General features: G+C 39.9%; 1 protein-coding gene across 11 annotated transcripts in view; it reads right to left on the bottom strand.

Moving 5' to 3' along the window:
• Positions 1-622: 622 nt before the first annotated feature.
• The window catches only part of MBTD1 (mbt domain containing 1), a 121,364-nt gene continuing 105,879 nt past the window's right edge, over positions 623-16,107 (bottom strand). For 5 of the 11 annotated variants that reach the window (XM_081850753.1, XM_081850752.1, XM_081850748.1 and 2 more), the window contains 2 exons: positions 12,993-13,184; positions 623-4,788 (listed from right to left, as the gene is read on the bottom strand). In XM_081850753.1, coding sequence (XP_081706879.1) covers positions 4,670-4,788; positions 12,993-13,184 — 311 coding nt within the window. In that variant the 3' untranslated portion in view covers positions 623-4,669. Of the gene's footprint in view, positions 4,789-9,015; positions 9,443-12,992; positions 13,185-16,107 lie in introns of those variants that run through there. The other 6 variants (XM_081850749.1, XM_081850757.1, XM_081850758.1 and 3 more) reach the window with 4 other exon arrangements.

Genomic DNA, 16,107 nt, shown 5'->3' with positions numbered 1-16,107 from the left:
CTTGTGCATTGTTTCTCAAAGTGGTTTAGGACTATTAGCTCAGATATGTGTTACAAATGGAGATGTGTGAGAGCTCTTTTGAGGATCCTGAAGGAAGTCTAAGCTAGCTTGAACAATTCATTGAAGAAACAAGCTACTGCTTTCTTTTTCAACAAGACAGAAGATGAAATATTCCTTACCACAGGACTGCTTTCAGAATCCAAGATCAAGCCCAGCAATACTATAGGAGAGCCATGTTTTAGAAGCCATAATGATGTTGGCTGAACACTGCTGATCAAATTTGTCAGACCAGGGAGGAAGCTGCTGCTAATTTAAGAAATTTCAACTCCACAAATTTTAAGTGACTAAGACTAAGTTGTGTGACTCATATTGGGGCTGCAATTGAATGTTAACAGTGTGAAATTCTAATGTTCCAGAAACTGTTGTAGGAGATCCTAGGCCATATCTGATAATGGCTGTGTTTATCAAACCCTTTTATTATTATTGCAATTTCACCATGAGAACAGCAGACTTATTGGCGTTCTGTGTGACCAGGCTCTGGTTTTCTAAGCAAATTGCTGCTGTTAAGGATTCATGTTGGCGTCACCTGAAAATGAGAGAGGAAAAGGTCCACCCACCTGGCTTTACTTTTAACATTTTTATTTTGTGTAAAAAAGGCAAATTTAGTGAATTATTTTCATCTTGTACACAAAGTTATAATTTTTAATGCTTTTTTTCACATCCATGCTTGAAAATTTGCAGTCTGGTAAAAATGAAAGTAACATTAATTTCATCAAAAGCATTTTCACTGAGTTATATACATTTCATTAGAGGTTTTAAAACGCTCCCATTTGACCACACAAGTTACCAGAAAATAAAAGATTAAATTTATACAGATATTGATCTATATCAAATACATACAGAAATGATGTAAAAACCCTATTCAACTTTTTTTTTTTAACTTCTGCCCTGATTGTTTTTCCAGGGCAAAAGTTGATGCTTTTTCTTCTTTTTTTATAAATGGCTGAGACTTTACTTAAATATGAAAATTAAAAAGAAAAAAAATCAATTTAATCACAGTTTTAATCCCTTTCCAATAAAGGATTGTTACCAAATATATTAGCACCATAATACAAATATTGATGGGAGAAGGTGTTCACATCACATAAAAATGACGACGACAATAAAAACGAACAAACACTGAAACCCGTGTTAGTATCAATAGAACAAGAAACTGATAACTGCTTTTGCTTTTGTCAGATTCAGCAAGGAAATTTAAAACAAAACAGGGTCGGCTGTAAAAAGAAGGAGCACTTACAATGCAACTTGACCTTGTCTGTGGTGCCTTCTTGTTTATATATTAAAAAAATGTGCGCCAAATACTGAAAATAGCTGACCCTTTGCATCAGTACAGGCATCAAATCCCTGACCAACTCTTCCCCCCTCCCCCACACCATCCCAATTTTGTATTAATTAGTTCACAGTAAAATAAAGAGAATGTTCTTCGAGCTAAATTATACAAAACAAAATGCATGCATACCAAAGCAATTAAACCCAGTACTAAGAAAGCTCACTGCCACCCAGTCATCATCTGTATTAAGAGGCCACAGACAAATTTTGCTTAGAATCAACACTGAATAAACAAAGCGAAGGGAGTAATGACCCCAGGGAACTAAGCTGGAACAAGGGAGTCATGAAGCAATTTTAATAATAGGTGTTTCCGCAAATAAGTCTTATCATACACACGTTATGTATTTGGATGTGGTATTCTGCCTACAGGCAGAATTTGGGGTGGATTAGATTGGCAGTGGTACCAACTTAACATGTATGCAGATCTACCTCCAGAAACCCAAAGACTAGCAACGTAGCACTAATCAAGATGATCACCCTTGTAGCATGGTTCTAGGTCTGACAAGGTCCAACAGGTCCCTGGGACTATTTCAGGTTGATGTGGTAAGGATCAAATGTGGCTATGGATGTTCCAGGAGCTGCCGTATTCAACAGAGGTAGGAGGAGGATTTCCACCTTTGATCCTGACAGACTGCATGATTAGCAGAAATCCAGCAGGTTCAGTGTTCAAAGCATTAAATGTGCAGTGATGAAGAAAGTTGTACCTTCTGCCCGTTATATAGTTGTTAGATACGGAATTTCTGTCAGGTAAAAGGGGCAATTCCACCTAAAGGGTATGTTGTGTTGAGTGAAGCTCAAGATTGGATTTTATGACCATACAGGACCCAATTTACACACAAATCTAAGCTCTCTTTCTGGCTTCTCTTGACAGAGGACGCTAGTCTAGGCCTTCTCCTGTATCTTTTTTTATATATTAAGCAGTATTATGCAAGTGGTCCCTACTGAAATCAGAAGAAATACTTGTACAAGGGCTACTCTAAATCTTTCCAAGTCAGACCCTATGAAAACACAGGCTCTGAATGAAAGCCCCAGAGCACCACAGTCTTGACTATGCCAATCCTGCCAGAGAGAGTATACTGCCTTTATTAGGTGTGAGCAAGGCTAACAGAACTACACCTTAAAATGGGGGGGGGGGGGGGGGAATTGATTCCAATTCTCTCTGAAGTCTCTGCCTTTTAGATCATTCTATCGACTGGCCTGATGGCATGGATCATCCTTGGTTTTGAGAGGCACTGGTTTAAGGATTAACAAAAATACAGGGAGGGAGGGAAGAGGATTTCTTAGCTCCATTTGTACTGTGACTTTTCAAAATATTAGTTGAAATCTAGTGAACCCCTTTGTGGGTGTGTACACACAATGCAGCGTTTTGCTGCCCTCCCTCCAAAGCAGCCCTCTCTGGCCACATTAGAAGCTGCTTTACAAACTGGAGAAGTTTCAAAAACAGCTGCAATGCAGCATTTGTGGAAGCGGGCGGGCATTGTACCCAAGGAAAAGAAAATGAAGGCAGCTCACTTAAGCCGAAATCTTTTTAGAGAGAGAGAATATCTAATTATCACCTAAATTCACAAGTATTTGACACCTGATAATCAGTTTAAAAATATGTATACATGAAGCAGTCAAAAATGGCCCAGCTATAGGGGGAGGGGGAGAAAAGACTAGAAATTGTTCTCATACATTCCTATACTATACAGAAAAAATGTACTTCCAGTAGTTACAAAATTTTATACCATTATCCCCTCTTGCATAGAATGTGGTAAACCTTTGCATATCACCAATGGTATGTACCCAACAATAGAGCAAGTTAATTAAGAAAAGAATCAAAATTGCTGGTTTTCAACTTTCTATGCGTTTTTAAAAATTCAAAACATATGCCAAAAAATCATCTCTGGGGCTTTGCAAGTTGCCAATGTAAAGCATTAGGCTTAAAAGTGTGTAGAGGTTAATCTATAGGATTACTTTCTTCTAAGTCCTACCCTAGAGTCAAGAATTTGACATTTATACTGCTCTAAAGAGGACCTGCAATGACCCAGAAGCAGTTACAGAACATAAGCAGTTAATTCCTGAGAGTTTAGTTAATGAACCTTACTGGTAAAAGCAAAACTCTTGACACGCATCATCATCCTGTCACAACACCACAGAGTGGCAATGTCAGCCTGTTAGTTCTGAGAATGAAGCCATCTGCGAATATCCACACAGATTCAACTCTCGGAGGAATGATTCCAGGTTCTTCAGCATTCTTGCCACATCAGTCATTCTCGAAAACCTTTTGCTTGAAAATGGTGTCCGCAGCCAAGTCAAAGAAAGCATGAGGCCTAAAAGCAGGGCCATGTCATCCTTAGGCAAGCCAGTTCAATTCATAACCCAGAAGCTCTTCCAAATGGGTAGGGAAAGCAAAATGTCTATTTGCCTCAGCTGTGTCTTCCACCGGGATGGAAAGCAGGCCTGTCACAAAGTTTCTGTAGAAAAGGGCCTTTTGCGTCTGCCTCGTTTTCCTTACACAAGAAAAAAAAAGTCACAAACTCATGTCCATTTTGTAACCTCTCCAGCCGAAACGTGCTGAAGCTTTGCTGATCATTTCCATGAATATCCCGACATTTTAAAATGTGATGAGGAAACCACAATGCAGCAGTATCCGGCCCAAACCCAACGGCCTCCAAAAAGCTTGGACCTCAGCTTCGTTCTCCAAAAATTTAAGCACAAACTCTTGAAAATTATGTTGCCACTTCCAGGAGGAACCCTTTCCAGACTCCATTCTTCCAACCTATTTTGGTATGTCTTCACCACCCCTAAGATCAGAATCCCATGATTTCACCATGGAAAAGACAGGGTATGACTAGTGTAGCTTTAAATTCAGAATCTCCCAGCTTGTACCAGAAGGCTCACTTGTTACAAACAGTTCATTTGCTTTTTTTTTTCCAACTAAATACTACCACCTCATCTTCTTCAAAGGGTTTCCTGCAATCCTGCTATAATTAAGCTTTTAATTCTTACCAAAAAATTAGAATCTCATTTTTTTAACAATGCACAATAAATCTGAACTCGAAAATATTACAAAAATTCTTTTAAAAGCTTCAAATACAACACAAGTGTCAATTATTTTTAATAAATTGAAAAATCTTTTTCACTAAAATAGTTTCCTCATCCTCCAAAAATTCTGAATTGAAATCTTATCTGCAGTTAGCAAAGTGCCCTTAGTAGAAGCCATCAAACTGTATCTTCAGAATGGGAACATCAGTCTTGAAGAAAGGCTCTTTTTGTACCATCCTGCCCTGATCTGCCCTTAGGGTTCTTGTTTGATGTAGTGGCTGGCTGACCCATTGCTTTCCTGGTCAGATGCTCCTTGAAGAAAGTTGTATTCCTCTCCATCTAGCAACTCCTCCTTCAGCTGCAGTGAGGAGACTAAACATGAAAAAGGAGGTTTAAAAAATGAAAAGTTGGTGAACATTGGAAGACACAGGGAGCAACACATTTCCTTTCAGTTCAGACTCTGAAATTTTCAAGCATGCTCCAACATGTTGTTACCTCTGTAATAAAATGTAAACCCCCACAATTTAACACTGAAAAAGTTAAGTACAGACATTGAAAAATACTGAACTCATGGGCTGTAATTGAAAATGTGACTAAGAAAAGGAAGGAGGAAAGAATAGGTGATTCGGTTATGACCTTTTAGTACTATAACTGTGGAGAGATTTGCTTCCCATTCAGCAGAATCCTCCTCTTCAAGATACAACATTTCCACTCATCATAAGAAACATTTGGGAGGAAAACAAGGCATTGATTGTTGAACGAATACAGCACAAAGCAGAAATCCCCTGTATTAAGTTATTATCTCATTTTACTATTATCCATTCCATTTAAAAAAATCAGTGTGTATTTCAACCTTTCTATTATTTGCTCTCATGTGCATGCCCTCTTCTGTTAACCACTATTAGTATATTAACAGACTGGGAAACTCAGGCTGAGAGTGATTTTTCTTAAAAACACAAGTGAGATCCAGCTGAGATGGGATTTGGAACTCAGATCTTATTGGATCAAAGTCTAACACTCTGTGGGACCTCACATTGGCTTTCCTAACTAAAAGGCAAGGAAACAGGATGAGAAACAGTACTTATTGGAGGAAAATGTTTTGTCAATCTCCTACAAGCTAAGCTATTTGTGCCGTTGCCCAACTTTTAAAAAGTTGATTGACTGGATGTTTCAGTTTATTAAATGTGCACAAATCTGCTTACTAGTAAAAAATTTTTTTTTTCTAAAATTGTACTTTTCATTGGTGAAGGGACAATTTTAAAAAATGTGTTAACTTTTCTCACATAATCTCACAGCTGCTAAAATGGTACCCACCCCCGCTTGAACACATACAATTGCAATAATTACAAATAAGGAATTTCTTTTCAAATAGAGAGGAATTAAGTGAAATTTAAATATAGGGGACGTTAGGTACAGCAGTGTTCAGGCTGCTTGATGAAGAATGTGATCACACAGGCAACCCAGAATCCAGTCCCAGAATCCTGTGTTTTCACCCCAGTGATAGTTTTATATAGGATTCAAAGTGGGACACAATCACAATTACACAGAGGTTTCAAGAAGGTTCAAATACTGTACATATTACATAAGGGTCGTGACTAAGCCAAAACGTGCATGGACCCATGATAAACAGCTGAATCTCCCTAGTTTTAAGGAAGATTCCTTGCACACAGAAATCCAGCAAATTAGGGAGAAGCTAGGCTAGATTCCTTCTCCTAGTTTTCTGTGTAATATATATATAGAGAGAGTGAGCATTCAGGTCCCCACCTATGGTCTGAAGTACTACATCTCAGTGAGAATTTACCACCTCAGTGAGCGCTGGGCCTAAACCCAAGATACTGATCTTGGTAGATGATTGCTCAGACCCATAACGAACACTTTTCATGACATCAACAGAACAAGCAGAATCATTCACTCGACAGCAGCCATTTTGGTCATACAGTCAAATATTCTCCTACATTCTATGTTAATTATGACAGCCTTTCATATATTTAAAAAGTACAGGGTGATTCATCATGAAGTATACAGTTTCCATTTGTAATGAATGGGAACTGTAGACTTCATGATGAATCACCCTGTATTATTATGTATTTTTCTAGGTTCTACTTTTTTCAGCCATCCCTCACATTTTGATTCCTAGATCCAAGTCCTCTTAGATTTGCTTGCTCCTTTCTTAAAACGGCATCGCCAGAGCTTGAGCGTTAGTCTTCTACGAAGAGCCTCAATTTAGACTGAATAAGGCAGCAGCATTGCCTCCTTCATGTTGCACACAGTGGCTCAGACCCACAAATCGCCACACGGAACACACATGTATCTCTATAAAGAGATGGATGGTGGAGTCAGCCTGAAAAGTTGCCCTCGTCTGTTTGGCAGGTGAACACAACCACACACCCACCCCTGATCTGACATGGATCTCCATAGGTGTAGCTCTGGGGTGTTGCATGCCAGTTTGGGGCGATGCAGTGGATGTGATCTTTGTCTTTGTATAGTAGGGTACACTCCAGCCAGGCAAAAGCACAAGGCCTTTAGGGGTGTTGCCTAGGGAGCGCTTCATTTAACCCTTAGGTCAGAGGTTCCACACTCGGTATAGTTGCATGAGGACCTTTGCTTTTCACCTAGCACAGCCCCCTTTTGCATGTAGGAGAGTGATTGGAACCGGGAGATCTGCTTCCGTCCAGATCACCCTTGCTAAATTGGGGTATGCCAGTTTTAATAGTAATATCTTTAAAAAGTAATTCAAATCAGCATTTGCTGCCTTTTTGCCATTACTTTGGATTTCATTTTAATAGCAATTTGCCATTATATGCCAATTTGCCTCTTACCAAACTGTGGTGGCCTTACTTTTTCAAAAATAAACTTTTATTTTTCATACCTCTCTGTGAAGTTGTATGACATTCCCTACAACAATTTACTCCGCCACTTTAAATTCTAAGGTGCATCCACTGAATGTACTTTGCAAGTTTTACAATTGGAAGTAATAATGGGGAAATTAACGCATTCCCTGAGGATGCAAATGAAGTGTTTTTATGAAAAAGTAGACTCACATTATTATTTTTTTGGAATATGAGATACAATCACCTGTTTTGTAATGTAATTTGTTAATGCTTTTGTCAAAATGTATGGAATGCAAATTGATTATTATACCAATAGGATAACATGAATTACTTAAAGGATTATATTGCTCTTGAATTTTTGTGATTTTACCAAGTGACATTCTTAAGTTTTTATCCAAAGAAGAAAAAGTGGAACTCTGCTTGCACAATGGGGATTTCTGGCTACCTCCTGCAAAACAAACCCTACACTGTCCCAACCACTTCTGTCTAGAAGAGTATGGAATGGTCTGTAGTGGAAGAGAGAAACTGGAAGAATTTATCAGAGCTGCCTTTTGACACAAGCCTCTCTACAAATTCAGAATAAAGGCCTGTTCAGATTATAATATCATCTCCAATGCTAGGGTTATATGTTTTAATACTCCCTCCTACACTGTTTTTTTTTAAGTTGTTAAGTTTGAACTAGCATGCTAGAAATAAAGAGTATACATCTCCGCCACATAGATTAGTTCAGGAGTTCTGAAACTGTGGTCCCCAGACTACCAAGTAGACCACAAGCTTCATGCAGGTAGTCCTTGTGTGTCTGTGAAGAAGAGCAGGAGCAGTGGCTATAAACAGCAGATGCTGGTGGAGTGACGCCGGCCTTGTGCCGCTTTGTGAGGCTGAGAGCTGATCTGAATGAATTGCCCGGTGAAACATTCAGATCAGATCCCAGCCTTGCAAAGTGGTGCAGGGCTGGCAGGGCGGCGTGATCAGTGCCCCCTGGAAAAATGTGCCTGGGGCCATCGCCCTGGCAGCCCACCACCACGTTACACCCCTGGGTGGTCCTACTCAATAGTCAAAGTTGGTCTACGGGAGCGGGGCATATGGGATCTTGTCCATTGGCAGATCCAGTTCCAAGTTCAAACCCCTAATTAACGCTTCCAAAAGATCTCAAAGGAAGCACAGTCAATTTAAAAGACTGCTGTACATATTGCCAACCATCTATGGATATTTGACGTTAAATATTTTACAGTTCAATGCACTAATTACCGTATTTTTCGCTCCATAAGACGCACCTAGCTTTTGGAGGAGGAAAACAAGAAAAAAAATATTCTGAATCCCAGAAGCCAGAACAGCAAGAGGGATCGCTGCGCAGTGAAAACAGCAATCCCTCTTGCTGTTCTGGCTTCTGGGATAGCTGCACAGCCTGCATTCGCTCCATAAGATGCACACACATTTCAACCTTACTTTTTAGGAGGGAAAAGGTGAGTCTTATAGAGCAAAAAATACGGTATACTGCTTCTTATTGTTTTGATACTGGCAAACCAGCAAAACATGGCCATCTGTCATGGATGCTTTAGCCGAGATTCCTGCATTGCAGGGGCTGAACTAGACTATGGCCCTTGAATCCCTTCCAGCTCCATGATTCTATGGTATGGTGAAGGTGTGCTATATCTGACGCAAAGGAAACAAATATGGTTCAGACGAGTTTTTTTTAAGAGAGTCTCTTCCATTAAAAATGTGATATAACAGTCACATAGACAGCTGCATAAAAACTGTTGACACTGACTAAAGTAGCAAACAAGACATATACAGCCTTTAATAAGAAAGACAATATCCAAAAGAGCCATGAAATAACTAAATGATTAATAAAAATAATCCAGGGCTCTGGCTGGCAAAAGGGACTGATGTGGGAAAAGAATATACTATAACTGCTATTTTTTTTTCCTTTTATGCTTCTTCTGAAGCATCCATTACAGGCAGCTTTTGATGACGAGATGGCAAGTTCAGTTGTTGTTTTTTGCTCAGATCCAATATTGCAGCTTACTTTACAAACATTGACATAAATAGTCTTTGGAAAGTGCAAAGGAGCATGTTGTAATGCAGTCTCAAAAGTACAACCTGTTGCTACTTGGAACCTTACTAAAACACAGGTCACTTGGTTTCGCTCTTAGTATGGTTCTATCTCATCTTCCTTGCTGACTCACATTCCTCTGCTAAATAAAATTTAAAAAGTTTAAATATTAAAACATGACATTAGAATGATACACATTCTACAACATGCAAAATAAATATTTACTCAATTCATTTCTCTCCCTGCCCCCCCCCCAATTCCTAGCACACTTGTATGTCACTTTTAGTAATCACAGACTGCTGAACTCTTTTTCCACCCGTACATTTTGGCAGACTGTACCCACCTGCTTTATCTATCCCTACAAGTGGAGTGGCTTTGAACTCTCTCAAGGAGAGGGAACTTCATGGAGGATCAAATGGGGAATGAAAGTAGACTGAAATTGTCTCATATTCTATTCCATAACAATTAAAGACTGAGAGCAGCTGGACTTTGGGGTCACAATGACCCCGAAGAAAGGACCACATGTCCAACATGTCTACAAAGGCTTTAGGTCTCAAAAGGGCAATCACTTCCATCCCAATTGCAGAACACTTTTGAAATGCTGGGAATCTTTGCATACAATAACTCTCTGGGCAGTGTACCAGGGCCAACAGTAAATCCCTTTTAGGATACTTTAGCTTTGGGATTCTTCAATTACATATACCTTATGGGGGTATAAAGGAGTCCCCAAAGCTAGGCCACCGGGGAAAAACGCATCCAGGTGTCAGGGTCTCTCAAGCCACTTAAGCCTGCTCAAAACTTCATGATGATTTGATACAAATATGTAGATGGTCCAGTTATCAAACAAGTTTGTTCTGTTTTTCAGAGAGTATTATATTCATGGGTCACTAACATCAGGGACATCAATCATTTCCCCATTACCATTATATAGCTATTTCATCTTTCTAATAAAGGCAGTAACTAGGATGGAGTCACAGAAGAGCAAGCAACCTATTTATTTTGTGTAAGAGCTCAGTAAACAATAGCATTTGCTTCAAGCTCCTGTTTTATTTCTTTTAGCTTCAAATACAAAAATACTGCTGATTTACAAAATGGCAATAGCATTGGGGGGAAAGAGATATTTTTCCTTCTATTAGTGCAGTAGCAATTGGAGTCAAGGCACCTCCTCGGGAACATGAAGAAAATAACTCAGCTGCAGCTACAGGAGTTAATTAAAGGTAGAAAATATCATGCATGATAATGAAGTCTTGTTGCTCATTATAATGCTCTCAATTTTCATCTTACACCACAGGAAATATTTTGTTCAGTTCATTCTAGTTATTTCTATTTGGCAAGAGGACCTAAATTTAAGGTTACAAAATTCATTATGGAGCTATGCTCCATTGCTCTTAATAGCTGCACCAAAAAAAAAAAGGGGGGAGCATGCTTTTTCATCATCACATCATTATTTCATATTGAAAATGGACCTCTCACATGTAGATCCCAGTGGTGAAATTCCGCAGCTACAGTTCAAAGTAAGCTGGTATTCTGGCACTACCCTTAGTAATTGATGGAAGGAAGCATAGAGGGTAATTTCATCCCTATCATCAAATACCTGTTTTCTGATCTTTCAACATGCCTGAGACAGTGGCACAAATAAAGCATTTCATCCGAAGGATTAGAAAAGGGCATATTGCAAAAAGAAAAGCCATCTCAAAAAGCCACACAGCCAGGCCTGGCTCCTACATATACAGTACAATACAAGGAGATATATGGGACTCTGATGTTTTATTGGTTAGGGTAAACATGGAGAATTCTCATTCTCAGAAGGCAAGAAGGTAGCAGATATATGTAAGATTCTTCTGAACTTTTGTAAACTCACTGAGGTCCTGTAGCATTCCCCATCACCCCCCCAGCCCATTACCCTTGCAACCTTGGAAATTCAGTGCATTGTAGACCCTACGTCAAATCAATTAACACTGTATGCATGTATAAAAATGGGACTCGTTTGGGGACATTGCATGTTCTCCCAGAGACCAGTCTCTCAAAAATTACCTAAAGGTTTGAAGTTTTCAGTGCTGAAAAAATGCAACCAGTTTTACAATTCTTAACATTTAAAATACAAACAAAGTTAGTAGTGTGAACACTCAAGGAAACAAGACCAGCTTTTAAGTAGCGAGGTGAGTTACCACTGAACAATGCATCTGTATAGAGATGTTGTAATGACCGAAAAATGAGAATGTATAATGAGCTGCGCTTGGCTTTCTGCCTATTGTTTTAAATATGTCATAGGTCTTCAGTATGCTTACTGGGGAAAGACACTTACCCCAGCAGAAGAAGGTAAAACTGAGTGGCTTTGCAGCTTTTTGGTTCCTCGCTGTTCAGAGACCCTGTGCACGCTGCAACCCGCTGCATGTTGTAAATGGGACCTTTCCTGCTCAATACCAGAACAGCTGTTTGGTGCTGGCAGGCAAAGACTGACTCATGTCAAGCAAACTGCAGCCTTTGCAGTGGCCTTTATGCACAGGAACATACCAATCATTCCACAGGTACATGACAATATGCATCTGTGGCCAAGCCTGAAAATTGCAAAGCCTGAAAATTGCAAACAGGAAAGATCCTACAATAGATTCTGGTGGAGTCCAAATTGGGTTATGTCCAGAAAAGAACCTCCCAATCTAGCCAGATTTCTGCATTAGTTAGACTTCACAAGGAAGGGGAGCAGACCCAACTTGTTTATATTTCTAGAGTTGAAACCTAGCATATTTTATAACCTTTCCAAGTGGGCACCATTTTGTTTCAACCTAAATATGGACATTGACAAGACTTTAATGAGCCTGCCAGTATCTTTTGTGCATGCAGTGCTACCCTTTCCACTATTAAGCCCAGCAAGTGGGGGAGTTTTCCATAGTGGAACTCTGAATTAGACTGACAATATAAGCTCCTGCATTTTCTTAGAGGCAGCCATCTACTTCAGACAAAATAAGCACCTATTTCCACACTAAACACTGTTGAGAGTAAATTGCTTTGTACTTTCAATTCTCTTACAGCTGGAAAGAGGCATCTATGTCAACCTTACACAGTTTGTATTGATCTCAAGTGTGACTCAATCCCTTTCATTCTGCTCATTTTCTCCTGTTCGTTGTGTCAGAATGATAATCAGAATAGTAACACACAACAGGGACTTATTTTGGGGACATATAAATGAGAGTGTTTCTCATTTTGAAATCTGTTTTCAGCTTAAAGAAAAATATGGCAAGCTGTTGACAGAGGTCTATTAAGTTTTGGGGGGTGATGTTTTTAAAATCTTCCAAAACTAGTTTCCCTCTTTTTTTTTTTTTAGGGTGACCGTTGATTATTTTTGGATATGACATCCAGGATATAAAATAATATCCAGTGATAACTGAAATCTATTGGCACTTATTCACTTTGTTTCAATATGTACATTGAAAGCACTTCCATTTAGTTCATTTTGAAGAGATTTGCTGAGTTCTGAAGCAGCAGGAAAAAACAGGGACTCAACACTTGTGATTAATTCAATGAGATGGGCTCATGGGCTGATGCAAATACTGGAGGAAATGGATGTTCTTTCTATTTTTAAATGAAAAGTGAGGGCGGCAATGAGTCAGCATGTTTCATGCCTGACCATGCTTGATCCTCAATCAATTTTGCCCTCCATTAATAAGCGAATTTTTTTTTACATGACCAATTACCTGTTTTGAGGCTGGGACTGAACTCTCTGCTAGTCCTGGGAGGCTGGCAGGCCTCCGGGGCTGTCTGTGCTGGAAGGGTTCGATACTGAGGAGGAGTCAACTCTTCATCACCAGAGAAGCTCCTCCGCACCCCACCTGTCATGGGGACGCTCGACAAACTGACAGGCTTCTTCCCAACTGGTATCTTCCTCTCTAAACATCAAGTCAAACTAAAGTAAAACACTTAGATCAAAGTGTGTTAAAGCAACTCAAGACTAATCACTCACTGAGAAAGCCCTCCAGTTGGTGCTCACTGGACTTATGGACACCTCGGTGCATGCCCAGATCTTCGTTAACTACAGCCAAAGGAATTATTTTGGAAAGTGATGCTGGTGACTCATGGCAGAGCCACAGAACTCTATGAAACATCCTCCTATGACAACACATTTTCAGGAATCACCTTAAATTTACCACTCTCTTTATGGAAGAAATACCCTTAAAAGCAAATTTGTTAGTGAAAAAATTGGTGGTTTCATATTGCTCGTCTCACCTCTGTTTGTTGTGGGGAAGGAAGGGAAAGGAGAATGTTAGCCGCTTTGAGACTCCTTCAGGTAGTGATAAAGCGGGATATCAAATCCAAATCCAAACTCTTCTACCTGGGTTCCAGCTATGGAACTCTGAGCTCTCAGAACCTCCTATCTCGGAACCTTGGGAGGGGTAACCTCTGTAAACTCACTTCAGCCCCTATCTGGGCATCTCCACCTAAGTGTGAAAATACTCACTCTACCCTTGAACTGGCTTCTCCTGGAATGAACTTCTTTGGCAGGCTTAAAGTGGAAGCCGACTTGTTCTACATCTTAAGGCAGCCCTGTTCAGGGAAGTTTTTAATCTGTGATATTTTAGTGTATTTTTGGTTTCTATGGAAGCCGCTCAGAGTGGCTGGGGAAACCCAGCCAGATGGGCGGGGTACAAATAAATAATAATAATAATAATTATTATTATTATTATTATTATTATTATTATTATTCTACCAGTACATATGAGTCTATGTGCAGCGCTGGCTTGCCTGAAGCACTCCTCTGGCCGACAGGTATGAATGCTGCTTTTTCCTACGCAAATCCTAAAACAGGCTTCCTGTTTGAGGCTACAGCTCCCATCATCCCTGGCCACTGGTCCTGATAGTTAGGGATCATGGGAGTTGTAGGCCAAAAACATCTGGAGGGCCGAGGTTGAGGAAGCCTGCCGTAAAAGCATCACTTCACCTCTCTTCCTGGTTTTAAGCATCTGGCTTTCCAAACTGACCAAAGACATGCCAAAGTACTTGTGTGCTTATCTGATGGTAGGTGTCACAGTTTCTTGCCATGGGCACATCAATGAGCAGAGACTGGCAAGTGCTTTGCTTTCTCGCTCCCTCTGTCTGGCTTAAATTTGGGAGTTGGGCTTGGGCCGAGGGGAGAAACAGGAGAAAACAGAAAACGGTAGTAGCTGCTGCATCCTAATAATCAAAGTCAGGATCAGCTTGGCAGATGCTACACGTGCCTTCTGAGCCAGGTGATGAGGGTATCCTAGAGAGCAGAATATTCTCCCAATTCCAGGAAGCTGTGCTTTGTAAAGGTGGTACTCTCACTTGGTAACGACATTCCAATACAAAATATTCTCACTGTATGCTTGCTAGATTAGTGCAATTCATTTTGTCTACTTCTCAGACATAGGTGGTATAAGCAAAAAGTCTTCATCATTACAATCTAAAACAGCTAGTGGTTTTTTTGGTCAGCATTAAAAAGTACTAAAGTTCATGAAAGTCCTAAACCCCTCACCTTGTATGTACTAATATTCCCAAGTGAACTAAGCAGCCATCGGAAGAAAGTACAAATTCCTTTTATTTATTTATTTTTGAAAATGCTTATTGCATTATGTAGCTGTTGTAGACTGCTTTGAGGCCTCTTTGGCTAAAAATCAGCTTATAATTCTTAATATAAATATAATAAACATGACTACTAAATGCTTGTAAGAAGAAAGCACTGTCGTGAATTAATCCAGCTGCATTGGTTTACAGCTTCCTACAGTTAAAGCATGGTAAATAAATAAAGCTTTCTTCAACTTAAAATGCCAAGAGTCAGAGCAGAAAATCAATATACAGTAGGACTAATCAGACTAGTTATTTCCATCTCATAATAAACAGAGGCAGATTAATAACTTTCCTTTTAGTTCACTGTCAAATAATACACATTCAAGGAGTTAGGTCCTGCCACATAAAATAAAGCATTTTAGCTGAACTTCACCTAAGGCTCCAACACATTAGGTTTTTTTAATGGGGTCAGATCAAAGGAGAAAATCGCTATAGAGCAAAGTCAAAAGCAAACAAAGAGGATGAAACAAGAGGCTTGCTCCACAATAGTCTCCATGGTTGTTAGTTCCTCCATCTCAGAAGAGTTCTTTAAATTAAGGGTTGAGCTAAGAAAGGTGCAGAAGGAGTAACAAGCTCCAACAGCATTTTAGCGTCTCATTTTTAGCATACAGGTTTTGTCCTAGCCTTATTACTTTGAAAATGTCTATAGCCTTCTGTGAATTTACAATTTGTCTAACTCTAAAGCAACGCTAAGGAGCTTCATTATTGGAATTAATGACTTTGCATTAACTGTCATGATAAAGGGGAAAGAGAGAGTTAAAATATTTGTAAGGTAAAGGTAAAGGGACCCCTGACCATTAGGTCCAGCCACGGACGACTCTGGGGTTGCGGTGCTCATCTCGCTTTATTGGCCGAGGGAGCCGGCGTACAGCATCCGGGTCATGTGGCCAGCATGACTAAGCCGCTTCTGGCAAACCAGAGCAGCACACGGAAACACCGTTTACCTTCCTGCTGGAGCGGTACCTATTTATCTACTTGCACTTTGACATGCTTTTGAACTGCTAGGTGGGCAGGAGCAGGGACCGAGCAACGGGAGCTCACCCCGTTGCGGGGATTCGAACCGCCGGTGTTTGAGCCTTTCTGGAAATCCAAAAAGAAGAAACATTCCATTTCCCAATAAAATATCAGAATTCAAGCTAAAGAATGTGCTAGTTCTACAGGGCAAGATACAGTATGTTTGCAGATACACCAGGATTCACCTTCCTCTCCATCCCCAATCAACTCACA

The sequence above is a fragment of the Podarcis erhardii genome (genome assembly GCF_964252035.2).
Source record: "Podarcis erhardii genome assembly, chromosome: 2".
Classification (NCBI taxonomy): Eukaryota; Metazoa; Chordata; class Lepidosauria; order Squamata; family Lacertidae; genus Podarcis; species Podarcis erhardii.
Note: the sequence above shows the minus strand (reverse complement) of the source record. Positions and strands in the feature narration are given on the sequence as shown.